The 14705-nt window shown below is 43.6% G+C and overlaps 1 protein-coding gene across 1 annotated transcript in view; it reads left to right on the top strand.

Moving 5' to 3' along the window:
• hmcn1 (hemicentin 1) overlaps positions 1–14705 on the top strand; it is a 102396-nt gene that overhangs the window by 78004 nt on the left and 9687 nt on the right. Inside the window, exons 47-88 of the mRNA XM_084723737.1 lie at positions 261–374; positions 718–804; positions 953–1144; positions 1255–1428; positions 1513–1626; positions 2039–2184; positions 2284–2434; positions 2664–2861; positions 2939–3052; positions 3145–3332; positions 3571–3667; positions 3834–3995; positions 4114–4227; positions 4324–4526; positions 5054–5135; positions 5218–5349; positions 5491–5640; positions 5810–5969; positions 6064–6188; positions 6273–6456; positions 7069–7166; positions 7269–7547; positions 7631–7827; positions 7986–8067; positions 8175–8311; positions 8401–8542; positions 8707–8851; positions 9204–9331; positions 9441–9597; positions 9795–9916; positions 10070–10234; positions 10645–10752; positions 10882–11019; positions 11099–11233; positions 11813–12082; positions 12186–12376; positions 12527–12740; positions 12892–13026; positions 13321–13511; positions 13704–13785; positions 13993–14262; positions 14489–14659. Coding sequence (XP_084579863.1) covers positions 261–374; positions 718–804; positions 953–1144; positions 1255–1428; positions 1513–1626; positions 2039–2184; positions 2284–2434; positions 2664–2861; positions 2939–3052; positions 3145–3332; positions 3571–3667; positions 3834–3995; positions 4114–4227; positions 4324–4526; positions 5054–5135; positions 5218–5349; positions 5491–5640; positions 5810–5969; positions 6064–6188; positions 6273–6456; positions 7069–7166; positions 7269–7547; positions 7631–7827; positions 7986–8067; positions 8175–8311; positions 8401–8542; positions 8707–8851; positions 9204–9331; positions 9441–9597; positions 9795–9916; positions 10070–10234; positions 10645–10752; positions 10882–11019; positions 11099–11233; positions 11813–12082; positions 12186–12376; positions 12527–12740; positions 12892–13026; positions 13321–13511; positions 13704–13785; positions 13993–14262; positions 14489–14659 — 6444 coding nt within the window. The remainder of the gene's footprint in view (positions 1–260; positions 375–717; positions 805–952; positions 1145–1254; positions 1429–1512; positions 1627–2038; positions 2185–2283; positions 2435–2663; positions 2862–2938; positions 3053–3144; positions 3333–3570; positions 3668–3833; positions 3996–4113; positions 4228–4323; positions 4527–5053; positions 5136–5217; positions 5350–5490; positions 5641–5809; positions 5970–6063; positions 6189–6272; positions 6457–7068; positions 7167–7268; positions 7548–7630; positions 7828–7985; positions 8068–8174; positions 8312–8400; positions 8543–8706; positions 8852–9203; positions 9332–9440; positions 9598–9794; positions 9917–10069; positions 10235–10644; positions 10753–10881; positions 11020–11098; positions 11234–11812; positions 12083–12185; positions 12377–12526; positions 12741–12891; positions 13027–13320; positions 13512–13703; positions 13786–13992; positions 14263–14488; positions 14660–14705) is intronic.

Genomic DNA, 14705 nt, shown 5'->3' on the forward strand with positions numbered 1-14705 from the left:
GATGCCATCAGTCTTGAATCTCATTAAATTGGTTTGTAAGTGTTTTAACAGCTGTGAGTGTCAGAGTCTAAATTCTTTCCAGTAATTGATCTTTTCAAAGAGGGGTTATTCACTTTTCACAGGCTTAAAAGTGTTGTTTACACGACATCGGGTTGTTTCGTGAAGAAGGGCGGGTTTGTGCTGACATAGCCTTTAAACGCATTCCACGATGACAATAGATAAATTATGATAATTGAATAATCGGCCTGTTCAATCTGCAGGCGGCCGGAGCCTGCGTCTGATGCATGCTGCAGTGGAGGATGCTGGGAGGTACACCTGTATCGTCTCTAACAGCGCCGGAGAGGAAAGGAAGAACTTTGACCTCGACATCCTCGGTAATGAAATAATAAACGACTCGCACTGAATGAAGATGTCTAGATCAGATTTAAAGGTCTATGTCAGTGAACATTTGTTACATTTATGGGTACTTTAATTTAATTTAACATAAATCTGAAGAGACGTAGATAGATGACAAATAGGATGCTACATGCATTAGACGATTGTGCAAAGTTGTTGAATTTTTTTGTTTTCCTTTTGTTAAAATGCTGTGAGGTAAAGTGGAAGTATAAAAATAAAGATGTCCAATTTATGCTAATTAAAATAATTGAAATGTATTTCTCTGTGAAAGCTTTTTAATGAACGGGGAGACTGTGATTGATTTTTAGTCTAATTCAACAGTTCCACCAAGCATCGTCGACGAGGGAACTGTGGCGGACACCAAAGTCAAGGAGAAACACAACATCACTCTCACCTGTGAGGCATCAGGTAATTCACATATTACATCTCTGTATCATCTGTACATCTCCACACTAGATTACATGCTCTGCTTGATCAATCCATAATTACAATCCATTTAATACATGGCAATCTTTGTATACTGCTACTCTGTTAACCCCACCTGATGATTTCCCAGGTAACCCTGTGCCAGAGATTAAATGGCTGAAGGATGGGCAGCTGTTGGTGCCTGACAGACGCCACCAAGTTTTGTCTCACGGCCGTTTCCTCCAGATCTCTGGGGCCCAGGTTGCAGACACAGGCAGGTACAGCTGTCTGGCATCAAACAGTGCAGGAGATCGCAGCCGGCACTTCAACCTCAACGTCCTGGGTACGAACACAACTCATTTGAATCTGCTGGCAATCATTTCTAGAATGAATGAATGAATTTAAGTGATGTTTTATTTTGTTTGCTCTGCACGTCTCGTTTTTTTTGGCCAGTTTCTCCGACCATTGCTGGCTCAGGTCCCGACGGTTCTTCGGAGGAGGTGACAGTCACGCTGAGCAGTCCGACCTCTCTGGTGTGTGAAGTCCAGTCCTACCCTCCCGCCCTCATCACCTGGTTCAAGGACGGCACTCCGTTTGAGTCCAGCCGCAACGTCCGAGTCCTTCCAGGTTACGAGATCACATGCATGTAGCAGTAGATTGAAGCAGTATGGTAAATTCTTCGACGTTTACGTCATTCCAATGCTTTCACAGGTGGGCGAACACTGCAGATTCTCAATGCTAAAGAAGAGGATGCTGGGAGATATACCTGCGTGGCCACTAATGAGGCTGGAGAGACACTGAAGCACTATGAGGTCAAGGTTTATGGTGAGATTTCTGCATCTTTGCAAACATGCTGTAAGAAAAGCAGTGTACGGTTTAAACTTTTAAATATGGCAAATCTGTCAAGTCTGACAATACGGATATACAACAACAAAAATAATGAAATAGAAAAAAGGCCTAATAAAAACAATAAATAATAACCATGTCAATGAGTCAAGCAAAGCAGGAACACTGTACAAGAACTGTATGATCTCACACAATCATAAGGATCTACTGATACATACCTGTCGAATTCCAGTACCTCTTGTAATTCGTTCCATTTGTTTTGTGCAAAAAAGCTAAAAGCTAATTTACTGACCTCAAAATTGACATGAGGAGTTTCAAGGGATATAAATAAATGGTCCTGTACGCTATACACAAATGACAGTGTAATCTAAAACACGTATCTTGACTCCAGTCCCCCCTCAGATCAATAAGAATGATATCCCAGGGGAAGGACTGTCCCCCAAAGAGGTCAAGATCAAAGTCAACAGCACACTGACCCTGGAGTGTGCGGCTCAGGCCTTCCCTACCCCTGCGCTGCAATGGTACAAGGACGGACAGGTAGAGAATCTGACTTGATTTCACTGGACGTGGCGTATTTGAAAATAGCCTGTAAAAGCTGCTCTGATCTCCCTCCGCATGCTTTTTTTTCCTTCACAGATCCTGCGGGCAGATGACCACGTGTCCATAACAGCCAGCGGGCGTATTGTTCAGATCAAGCACGCCCAGGTGTCAGACACCGGCCGCTACACCTGCGTAGCCACAAATATAGCTGGAGAGGATGAGAAGGACTTTGATGTAAATATACAAGGTGAACTGGGTTGACTGATGCAGATGTGTTAACTTTATTAAAATGCTAAAACTGTATTTCAAAACTTGTTAAGAACTGCAAAAATATGTAGCGTTCCATTCACGTTAAAGTCAGCATCCTTTGAGATTGATACTAATTGTGTTTCCAGCCACACTTCAAAATAACGTTTCCAAAAATGCTCCAAGATGGACGTAAACATTTTCCCTCCTTTTCTTTTCCCCTTATTCAGTTCCACCTAATTTCAACAGGCCTGGTGGAGATGGTGATACCACGTCCTCGCCAGGCTTTGGTGGGGATGTTCGAGATGTGATTCTCAACAATCCCGTCTCTCTGTACTGTGAGACCAACGCTGTCCCCCCTCCAACGCTCACCTGGTACAAAGACGGGCAACTGCTGACCTCCAATGACAAAGTTCTGATATTGCCAGGTGAGATACACGTAAGAACAGATAGAAAGAAGGACCAAGACGGAGTATGAGTTCTTATTAATGAGTTTTATTTTCAGGTGGGCGGGTGTTACAGATTCCCAGAGCGCAGGCTGAAGACTCGGGCAGATACACGTGCGTGGCCGTCAACGAGGCAGGAGAAGACTCCATTCAGTATGATGTCAGAGTTTTATGTGAGTAAAAACACTTTTCTTTGTGGCTCAAGTATCAGTCAGTTTAACAAAAGAGAAAAGTTTCTCATCGCGTATTTTCCATCCTACAACAGTGCCCCCGACCATACGAGGAGCAGACGGCGATGTGCCTGATGAGGTCACAGTCCTAGTCAACAAAACTACCCAACTGGAGTGTCACGTGGACGGAAACCCCGCCCCCAAGATCACCTGGTTTAAGGATGGCCTGTCAATCGGCACTGATGGGCCACACAGGATCCTGTCCAATGGACGAACGCTCCAGGTAACAACTAAGAAAAGTAAAAGAAATTAAAATTGAAAAACTCAGAAAGAAAAGTGTACATGCAATAAAGTTATGGAATTTATGAAGCTTTTACTGTAGTAACGCTGCTGAGTTTGGGTCCATCCACTTTTATGTAAACAGAAGCTTGTAAGGTTCGGATAAATCGGATATTACAGACATTTACATTTGCGCGTGTTCTCACTTGATTCTATATTTCTCCATCTTTCCCGACCATCAGGTGTTGACGGCTCAGGTGTCTGACACTGGGCGATACGTGTGTGTGGCTGACAACGTGGCTGGAAGTGCAGAAAAATCCTTCAACCTTAATGTCCATGGTGAGTCACATGTGAAACATTAAATTACATCATTTTATGTGAAAAAATAAATTAGATAAAAAGATAAGATGTGTTGTAGAAAAGCACTGTTAAAGTTAAAGTGTTAAATCTATTATTTCTGCACTCTAAAATGCTGTGTCCTATACTGAATGTTTTTTCCTTTCAGTGCCTCCCACCATTATCGGCCTGAGTCCCGAGACTGTGACTGTGGTGGTGAACAACTTTGTGTCTCTCTCTTGCGAGGCCACTGGTTTCCCCCCTCCCACCTTGAGCTGGCTCAACGACAGGGGGCCCATTCAGGCCAACGCCAATGCACTCATCATGCCAGGTTCTGTGAACTCGGGTCACATTTTGCATCGGAATAATAATAACTGGATATGACCAACAGCAAACTACTTAATCATAGTAGATTCTGAATGAGTCTGTGTGTCCGTTTGTGCCCTCAGGTGGCCGTACGCTGCAGATTCTGAAAGCAAAAGTATCCGACGGAGGAAAGTACAGCTGTGTGGCCATGAACGCAGCAGGAGAGGCTTACAAACACATCTCCCTCACAGTCTTTGGTCAGTTCCCATCCATACTGTGTGTACTGAAAACTGAGCACTTGACTTTAATCTTTAACTGACGGTAGATGTTTTCTTCTCTGCTCTTCCTTTCAGTTCCTCCGAGTATCCGGGACAGCAGTGGGGACTCTCCCGTGGTGGTGAACGTCCTCGTCGGTAAATCAGTAACTCTGGAGTGTGAGTCCAACGCTGTACCTCCTCCCACCATCACCTGGTACAAGAACGGCCGGGTGGTGACAGAATCAGCCAACCTGCGCATCTTGGCAGACGGACAGATGCTTCAGATCAAAGGCTCAGAGGTAAGACATGAATTTTCAGCATCTTTAAATGATTGAATGTCAAGTCAAACAGTGTGGCGGGGACAAAGATTTCTTTTTTTCTTTGTTTTTTGTTTTGATCAAAGTTTGAGCCATTCTTGTCTTTGTTGTAAAAAATAAGTAAAATAAATAAATATATCCTGCTGCCTGCAAAGATTTAAAAAAAAAAAAAAAAAAAATCTCATAACTGCAGGGAAGCCTACACTGAGTGGCTGTATTCCTCCATACCAGGCATGCTGCTAATTATTGGATATTGCTAATCAGATACGCTGTAGATGTAAAGCTGGATTAAGCTTTTCCTTAGTTTGGAGTAGGAGTTAAAGTCAGCTTAAAGGTATTTAGATCAGGGTGTTATTACCTGTCATAGCTCTGCTTCCACAGGATTAACTCACTTTTTGTACATTTCACTGTTTTTGATAACCAACTGACTATTGTTTTAATGCCTTTGTTGCTTTGTTTTGTTTTGGTTTTTTTTGACATATTCCTTATATGTCTCCTCTGTTCCTCAGGTGTCTGATACTGGACAATATGTCTGCAAGGCCACCAATGTTGCTGGACAAGTGGACAAGAACTTCCACCTGAATATCTATGGTAGAACATTCATTTATTCAAAAATCTGAAAATTCATACTTGCAATATAATATTAAAGAAAAATCTCTCTCTCTCTCTTCAGTACCTCCCAGTATCGACGGCCCAGCAGAGGAGAGGGTTGTGGAAACCATCAGTAACCCAGTAACATTTGCCTGTGATGCTACTGGAATCCCTCCTCCCAGCCTCGCTTGGTTGAAGAATGGACGACCCATAGGTACACCGTGATTTTTCACCGCTATCTTTGCGCAGGATGAAAACATTAGGAAGCGACGATGAGGCAAAGGGAAACAGGGTAATGTTTGGTTTGTCAGTGTCGTTTTATTTATACCAAACTTTGAACTTCGTATTTCTTTAGAGAACTCAGAGTCTCTGGAGATGCACATCTTCTCAGGAGGAAGTAAGCTGCAGATTGCTCGGTCACAGCTTTCTGACAGTGGCACTTACACATGTGTGGCCTCCAACGTGGAGGGAAAGGCGCGCAAAAGCTACCATCTCACCATACAAGGTACGTGCACATGCAGAGCTTCAGTCCCTATAAAAAAATTATAACTTTTCTTGAAATCAAATTAAATAAATGTGATATTGTTCGTCAAGCTTATATGTTATCACACAAGTACATGTCTTTACCAGCTAATGGTTTCTCATGGCGTTCAAGACCAGTACTTCTCTCTTAGTCCCTCCCAGTATCTCTGGATCAGAGCTGCCCAGTGAAATGGGGGTCCTACTAAATGATAGCATCCAGCTGGTCTGTCGAGCCAGAGGAACGCCGACTCCAACCATCCAGTGGTTGAAGGACGGGGAAGTCATCAACAACACGAGGAGCGCAGGGCTCAGGTAAAAAAAAAAAAAAGAAGAAGAAGAAAATGTGGGATTTTTCAGCAGGTGAGTGATGTTATAATGATGATGTGATGCTGCCTTTTGTGTTCAGGATCAGTCCAGATGGCACCACACTCACTGTGACTGGAGCTCACACCACTGACAGTGGAAAGTACACCTGTGTGGCCACCAACACTGCAGGAGAAGAAGACAGGATATTCAATCTGAATGTTTATGGTGGGTTTCATTCTTTTTTTTCTTTCATGTGTCGCCCAGTACAAACAGTACGATGACACGAGGAGTTTTTTTTTACTTTTTCAGTGCCTCCTGTGATAGACGGCAACAGTGACGCAGTTGAGCAGCTGACCACAGTTCTGGACAGTTCTGTCAACATCGAGTGCGTTGCTACAGGCTCTCCTCCACCGCAGCTCAACTGGCTGAGGAACGGCCTTCCTCTGCCGGTGTCCTCGCACATACGGCTTCTCTCTGCTGGACAGGTGCTCCGGTAGGTCAGTGGACAGGGCTCAAGAAGAGTTTCTAACATGTGGTGCTACATTAAGAACAACTTCTTGTACATCTTATGTGAGGGAAAACGCTTAACACCCACACATAAGATGAAATTACTGCAAAGCAGTGTATTATATTAGGCTGTTAAGCTCTATTCACATGGTACTAAGGTGATCTTACTAGGTGATCTCATGTGGTTTAGAAATTAACCCTGAAGCTTGTGTTTCATGGGTTGAATTTGTCTTTTACTCCTATACCAACCAAAAAAAGTGTTCACTGATCTCTCTTCTGTGGATCTTCTGTGGAAGTTTCTTCCATTTTTTTCTCAGTTAAAAGTTTTTTTTAAGTAGTTTTTCCCTTACCTGCATTAAAAGTTTAAGTCCACAGGGTTGTCATACACTGTACAGATCATAAAGACCCCTGTGGCAAATTATGATTTGTGGTTTTTGAGCTACTAAACTAAAATTTGACTTGACTTAATTCTAAAAGTTTGTCTAAAACAGTCTATCAGTCTCAACTGTTTTCATTCAACAAGGTTACAAAAATGTTTGTTGGTTGTTTTACACCTTTAAAGAGTTATAATATAACAGGATACTTTTGCATCTGTTAGGATTACTAGAACCCAGGTGTCTGACAGTGGCACTTACACCTGCGTCGCATCAAACAGAGCAGGAGTGGACAACAGGCAGTATAACTTACAGGTGCATGGTGAGTCTGAAAACTTTACTCGCTTAGAAAACCAGACATCATTCTGAGAGCACTGTTCAGCAATGAATAATAATAAAGTGTGTGTTTTATCACTGTCCTCAGTCCCTCCCGGTCTGGATGGAGCAGGGAGCACAGAGGATGTGACTGTAGTCAGAGGAAACTTGGCCTCACTGCTATGTGTTGCTGATGGGACCCCGACCCCCACTGTGTCCTGGCTCAAAGAGGGGCAGCCTTTAATTCCTGACCCCCACCTCAAGTTCCTCAACCTGAACACCACTCTGCAGATCATCCAGGCTCAGGTCAATGATACAGGACGCTACACCTGCGTGGCTAACAACACTGCTGGTCAAGCTAGCCGCCACTTCAACCTGAAAGTTCTGGGTGAGTAAAATCAGATTGTAGCTCTTATTCTCCAGCCTCAGATTTTGATTCAAGGATGAGTAAATTTTTTTTTTCCTTCTCAGACCCTCCACGCATCAAGGGCTCTGATGTGCCAGCTGAAGTGTCTGTTGTGGTTAATAATGTCCTGGAGCTTCAGTGTGAGGCCTCAGGTATTCCTACACCCTCTCTGACCTGGCTGAAAGATGGACGGCCGCTCCCACAGACAGACAGCCTGCGCCTCCTGCGGGGAGGAGAGGTGCTCCGTGTGGCCTCAGCACAGGTCAGGGACCAGGGATTGTTGCAGCGAAATCCCATTTCTCATATATTAAATTCAGTTTCTCTTGTCTATAAAAACAGTAAAAACATGCTTTCATTATATTTTGTATATTTAAAGTCTTTCTCCATTGTTTTCTTACTTTATCACGTTTTTGTTCTCAGTTGGAGGATACAGGCAGATACAGCTGCTTAGCCAACAGTCCAGCAGGAGATGATGACAAGGAGTTTCTGGTTCGAATTCATGGTGGGTAACACAGATTGTCAGGATACAGTGCAGTGTGCACTGTACAGAATTAGAATCAGATTTATGTAAAATCCATGTGACGTCTCGTTCTGGTTTTCCCGTTACAGTCCCTCCTAACATTGCCGGGGAGAGCACACCTCAGGACGTGTCCGTGCTGCAGAACAGACAGGTGACTCTGGAGTGCAAGTCTGACGCTGTTCCACCTCCAACTCTGACCTGGCTCAAAGATGGCCAACCACTGCAGGTCAGAAATCAGACATATTAACAAACATCCACACAATACAGTGACTTCTCCTGAAATGTATTCACGGACTTCTTTTTATTTTTCTGCAGACCTCTGCCCGTGTGCGTATTCTGTCTGCTGGCCGCTACTTACAGATCAACCTGGCTGAGCTCAGCGATGCAGCTCAGTATACCTGTGTGGCCAGCAACATTGCTGGCAAGACCACGCGACAGTTTAACCTGGCTGTCAATGGTACATTTACAGCTGTTATCTACAACTCATGTACATATAGAGATACTGTATATGCTTTTTATAGAGCTGAAGGGAGGAGAATTCTCCAGTTCCTTAATTAGTTATAGAGCTGAATTTTTTACCCAGCTAGAAACAAGTAATGTATCTCCCTCCTGTCCCTTCAGTGGCCCCAACTATAAAAGAAGGCTCCCTGACAGTGTCAGTGCACATCAATAAACCAGCTGTGCTCGAGTGTATCGTTAGTGGAGTGCCACCGCCTCGCGTAACCTGGAGGAAACATGGTGCCATATTGGCTGGAAACAACCCAAGGTTTGTGTAGAAGACGCAATTTGAATGAATTTTGAGCAGATTATTTCCTGTGAATATTGCAGCTGAATATTCCTGATATTTTAAGGAACTTTTTATACCAGTCTCTGTCAGTATTATGTGTTTTTTAATTTTTAGTAATCCTACATACTTAATGTGCTTCTTTTTTCCAGTTATTCATAAGTTTATATCGTAAAGTTTTCTTATATTTACTTCGCAAACCCCCATAAAGATTCTGTGACCTCTAAGGGGGTCGGGACCCCCAGGTTAGGAACCAGTGCTTTAAATTGAAGTAGATTTGATATTGAATTATTAGCATTTCCTCAATGCTGCAACTTACCCTGTTTGTGTGCAGATACACATTTTCAGAAGATGGATCATTACACATCCACTCTGCTCAGGTGACTGACACTGGCCGCTACCTGTGCATGGCAACAAATCAGGCTGGGACGCAACGCAAGAGAGTGGATCTGCAAGTATACGGTGGGTTGTATTGTTGATATGTGCATAAAAAAAACACATCAATACTTTCTCAATCAACCACAGCCACAGTCACACAGTAATTTTCTGATTCTCACTTCTCATCTTTCAGTCCCTCCTTCCATCGCTGACGGGCGCACTAACGTGACGGTTACGGTCAACGTTCAGACCACCTTGTCCTGCGAGGCCACCGGCATACCCAAACCCACCGTCAGCTGGATGAAAAATGGTCGAACCATCAATACTGACCAAAACCAGAATATGTACAGGTTGATCCAGGTTTTCTCCCTCTCTGTTCTCTCATTTAAGATTAAAAACAAAAAGACAAACTGGAACTTAAGAGACATTATAAACACTCAGCTTAGACCAAATTAATATTGATTGAACGATTTATTGCAAGGTTAATTTTTAACCATATTTAAAGGGTGACAGTCGTCTCAGATACTAATTTTATTCTTATTTACAGATTACTATCATCAGGCTCCCTGGTCGTGATAGCACCCACAGTGGAGGACACAGCAGTGTATGAGTGTGTGGCGTCTAATGAGGCAGGAGAAGACTCCAGATCCATCAGCCTCACTGTCCACGGTGAGTAACACAGCATCCATTGATACTTCTCACTAAAAGTGATGTTTTATCATGATGTGCTCAATCTTTCGGTTGTAACCCTTTAATTTCTAAAGAGATCAGCCCTCAAGATCAGATATTTTCCCTCACGTGTTGTAACTTATGTCCTTACAGTTCCTCCGTCTATAGCAGACGAACCCACAGAGCTTGTTGTGACCAGACTGTCCCCAGTGGTCATCGCATGTACTGCATCTGGCGTCCCAGAGCCCACAATCCACTGGAGCAAAGATGGCATGAAGCTTTCTGCAGAGGGACAGGGCTACAGCATCCTGCCTACAGGTCAGACTTTTATTACTGCAGATAGAATCCAGGAGAGCAAAAACTGCCTCCAAAATACTTAAAAGTTTGGAAAACGCTTAATTTTAAATGTTTCAAAGTTATGAATATTATTGAATTTAAAACATTCATTGAAAAATGCTCCATTTTCAACATAGTCAGCTGTTTATCTACTCATCTAACTCATGTAAACCAAAACTCTTTCAATACTTGAAATGAAACAATCCTGTCATTATGTTTGTCATTCATAGCTGTATAAGTCTAATCCTTTACTCTTGAAATTTAATATAAACAGCTGGGAAAATAAACAAAGAGACTATATATATTGATTGCTGTGGGTACAGGATGCATTTTAATCAACAGTTGTCATCACTGATAAGCTTTATTAATGATGTTGATCTGTGTGATCTCAGGTCCAGTTGAAATCACCTCAGCTGAGCTCAGTCATGCAGGACGATACTCATGCACGGCCAGGAACGCTGCAGGCTCCACCCACCGCCACGTGCAGCTCACGGTGCAGGGTAAGAACATCCTGAGACACAATATCATTGTCATTACTTTTCATATCATAGGTGTGGATTCTTCTACCAATTATTTCATCATTCAGTGCAGTTGATATCAGCATCGCTCTTTCTCGTCCCTCTCCTCAGAGCTCCCAGCGATCCAGTCTCACCCGCCCACCCTGGATGTGATCCTGAATAACCCCATCACTCTGCCCTGCAGGGCCACAGGCTCACCCAGACCCACCATCACCTGGCAGAAGGAGGGCATCAATATACCCACTACGGGTAATTAATCCTGTCTGTGTGTGTGTGTCTGTAATCATAAACAGACAGTTATAACATTATGTTTCTTTCCTCATGCCAGGCGGAGGTTTCACAGTGCTGCCTAATGGAAGTCTGCAGATCTCTAAGGCCTCTGTGTCGGACTCTGGAACGTACATCTGCGTGGCTCAGAACCCTGCAGGAACTGCGCTGGGCAAGACCAAACTCAGAGTACAAGGTAGAGCAAAACACTTTATTAACAGACATATCATGCAAGATTCAGCAGTTGTCTACATGCATATAAGAAAAACAGAGATTTCCAGATTTGAAAATGTCAGAGGACTTGATTAATCCTGTAAACCAGGTGCAAAATTCAGGCGATATTGATTAGAAATGTGTATGTTGCATTAACCAAAATGAGACTGCGTGTCATGTATTTTATGAATGGCTATGTGTAAAATTATTTTGGTTAGAAAGAGAATAATTCTTTAAGACGCTGATGTTAATTTAGAAAAAAACACTATTTTTGAGACATTACATGGACTGAAATTGTAAAGCACTGAAAACAATAGACATATATAACGACTTTTTTCGTTAATGTTACATGGTACCCCTATGTAGGGTTATGACTAAAGACCTACCACACAGTACATGAACATATATTAAAGAAAAAATAATCTACTGTTTTCTGATACAATAGCACCGTGTTAAATGCTGCTGTTGTAAAAAAAAAAAAATGTTGCAACATCAAACTTATTACACTCATAGACTCATAGTTTTGACTTGTTGTGTTGTTTTTGTTTGCTGCGTCCTGCAGTCCCTCCTGTTATCAGCTCAGAGACTCAGACGTACCTGGCTCCTGTGGACTCCTCTGTGACGCTGCAGTGCCAAGCTGACGGCTCCCCTCCCCCCTCCGTCACATGGCACAAAGACGGGCAGCCACTCAGCGAGTCTGTGCGCCAGCGGGTGCTCAGTTCAGGATCCCTGCACATCGCATTCATCCAGCCAAGCGATACCGGACGATACACATGCACCGCTGCCAATGCAGCGGGCACCGTCAGCCTCGAGATGAGCCTCACCGTGCAGAGTACGTCTCAGTCAATGTAGTGTTTTAAACCACTGGGCTGCCAGCGCCCCAGATGTTTTAAAATGAATGTGATAATGAAAAATGAACTCCCTGATCTTTGCAGTCCCACCTTCCATACGTGGTGGAGAGCAGGATGTAGCAGTGGTGGAAAACAGTCAGGCTCAGCTGGTGTGTGTGGCGGAGGGGGTCCCTCAGCCCGGCGTGTCCTGGGAGAAGGACGGTAATCCTCTTGTTGAAAGCACAGGGGAGTACACAGTCCTGCCCTCTGGAGAGTTGATCATAGACATCGCTCAGGTAAGGGAAACAAAGACAAACTCTGATTATCTTTAAAACACTTTATCTTTCTGTTTGTTTTTGTCTGTAGATTGCAAGAAAGTTTAACTGGCTTGTATTAAATTTGTTTTCTGCCTCCCACTCCTCTCATCTCCCCTCCCTCTCTTCCAGCCTGAGGATGCAGGCAGTTATACCTGCGTAGCGACAAATGAAGTCGGACAGGACAGCCGGACAGTGTCCCTGTCCGTCCATACTCACCCCGTCTTCACTGAGCTGCTCGGAGACGTGGCCCTCAACAAGGGAGAGCGCCTCCTGCTGACCTGTGGAGTCAGTGGCAGCCCCCCACCCAGAATCACGTGGGCCTTCAACAACAACATCATCCCAGGTAAACGGCAAGATCCCCACTGTTTAGGAGACGGTTTAATATCAAGGAGCATTCACTGAAAAATCAAATGTAGCTGTGTGTCATATCTTAGAATAAAGACTTAAACTGTTTTTGTCTTACTGTCTTTTCCTGCCTTTTGTTAACACTTTAGTTCACTATGATCATATGAACGGCCACAGTGAACTGGTGATAGAGAGAGTGAGCAAAGACGAGTCTGGCACTTACACCTGTGTGGCAGAAAACAATGTGGGAACCATCAAGTCACTGGGCTTCGTCTACGTCAAAGGTAAACCCACACTGCCACGAAGCTGTTTTACACAACTTCATTTTACTTATATAATCCCTCCTAATTCCTCCTCATATTCCTCCTTCATAGGACAGGTTGTAATTTATGACAAATTAAACACATTTATAAACTCTTACAAATGTGTGTGTTATAAGCCATTTATTAAATGTTTGTACGCTGCTTATTATGCCTGACATTTTGCCTTCTGCTTATAAATGCAGAATATAAATAACTCACAGCTCAGCTCTAATCAGGTCATGTGTCCATATTAAAAGTTCTTGTGTCTGTCCTCAGAGCCTCCTATCATCGATGGGGACCTTCACTCTAATCGTATTGAACCTCTGGGTGGTAACGCCATCCTGAACTGTGAGGTTCGTGGCGACCCCCTGCCCACCATCCGCTGGAGCAAAAATGGAATAAACATCCAGATCAGTAACCGCATCCGTCAGCTGGACAACGGCTCTCTGGCCATCTACGGCACAGTGGTAAGACAATGACACTGAGACTTCTTATGTGGAATATTTGGACCGTTAACTTTTTCTTAATATATAATTATGTACAGTGTAAGTATTTTTATAATGTGCAGTTTCTTAGGCTGGCATTTATGAAGTTCACACACGTTTTGGAATTACTTGTGATCATGATAATGAAATGCATTTTCATTAAATTTTGCACAGAGTGAAGATGCAGGGAACTACATGTGTGTTGCAACAAATGATGCTGGTGTGGTGGAGAGGAGTGTCACACTAACCTTGCAGAGTAAGAGTCTTTTTTCTTTGCATCAGCCCTGTTTAGCGTGCGATCTGGCATTTGATACATGAACAAAATGTGGTCAGATAAACCGAGAATAACATCTAATTTAATTTTTATTAGTTCTGGTTACTTTAAAAAAAAAATAAATAAACCAAATAGTGCTCTGGTTTATTTAGAAATTAGATCGATCACATGGATCTGCCCTTCCTCCAGGTGCACCCATCATCATCGTGGAGCCAGTGGAGACGGTGGTGGATGCTGGCACCACAGTTGTGCTCAACTGTCAGGCGGAGGGTGAGCCCACACCCATGATAGAGTGGTCCCGCCAGGGGCGCCCCCTGCTGGGCAACGACCGCTTCTCCACCTTGTCCAACGGTTCCCTCAGGGTTAGCAGCGCTCAGAAGGAGGACACAGCTGAATATGAATGTGTGGCCAGAAACCTGTTGGGGTCGGTGCTGGTCAGGGTCACCCTCACTGTAAGAGGTGAGCTGGACGTATTTGTACCATATTTTTGAGTCCATTTTAGGCTGTCGTAGTTATAGTTAAAATGAATAAGGTGGCTTTGTGTTTTCCACTTTAAATGGATCTTTCTCACAATCCGAGATAAAATCATCATCTCTACCCTCCTCAGAGAATAAAGAAGAAAGCCAAAAACAATAATCTAAATTGGCCAAATTACTCAAGACATGTGCATTCTTTTGTTTTCCAGTTCATGGGGGCTACTCAGAGTGGGCAGAGTGGGGTCCTTGCAGTGTGTCCTGTGGTGTCGGCTCCCAGAGGAGGCTGAGACAGTGTAACAACCCTCTACCTGCCAACGGAGGGCGTCACTGTGCAGGATCAGACGCAGAGACACGTAACTGTCAGGGAAAGCCCTGTCCAGGTAAGAGTGCTTCATTTGACCTGTTGTCTCTGCACTTCTAAAGGAG

This window comes from Lutjanus erythropterus, chromosome 7 (assembly GCF_056507025.1).
Source record: "Lutjanus erythropterus isolate fLutEry1 chromosome 7, fLutEry1.hap2, whole genome shotgun sequence".
Classification (NCBI taxonomy): domain Eukaryota; kingdom Metazoa; phylum Chordata; class Actinopteri; order Lutjaniformes; family Lutjanidae; genus Lutjanus; species Lutjanus erythropterus.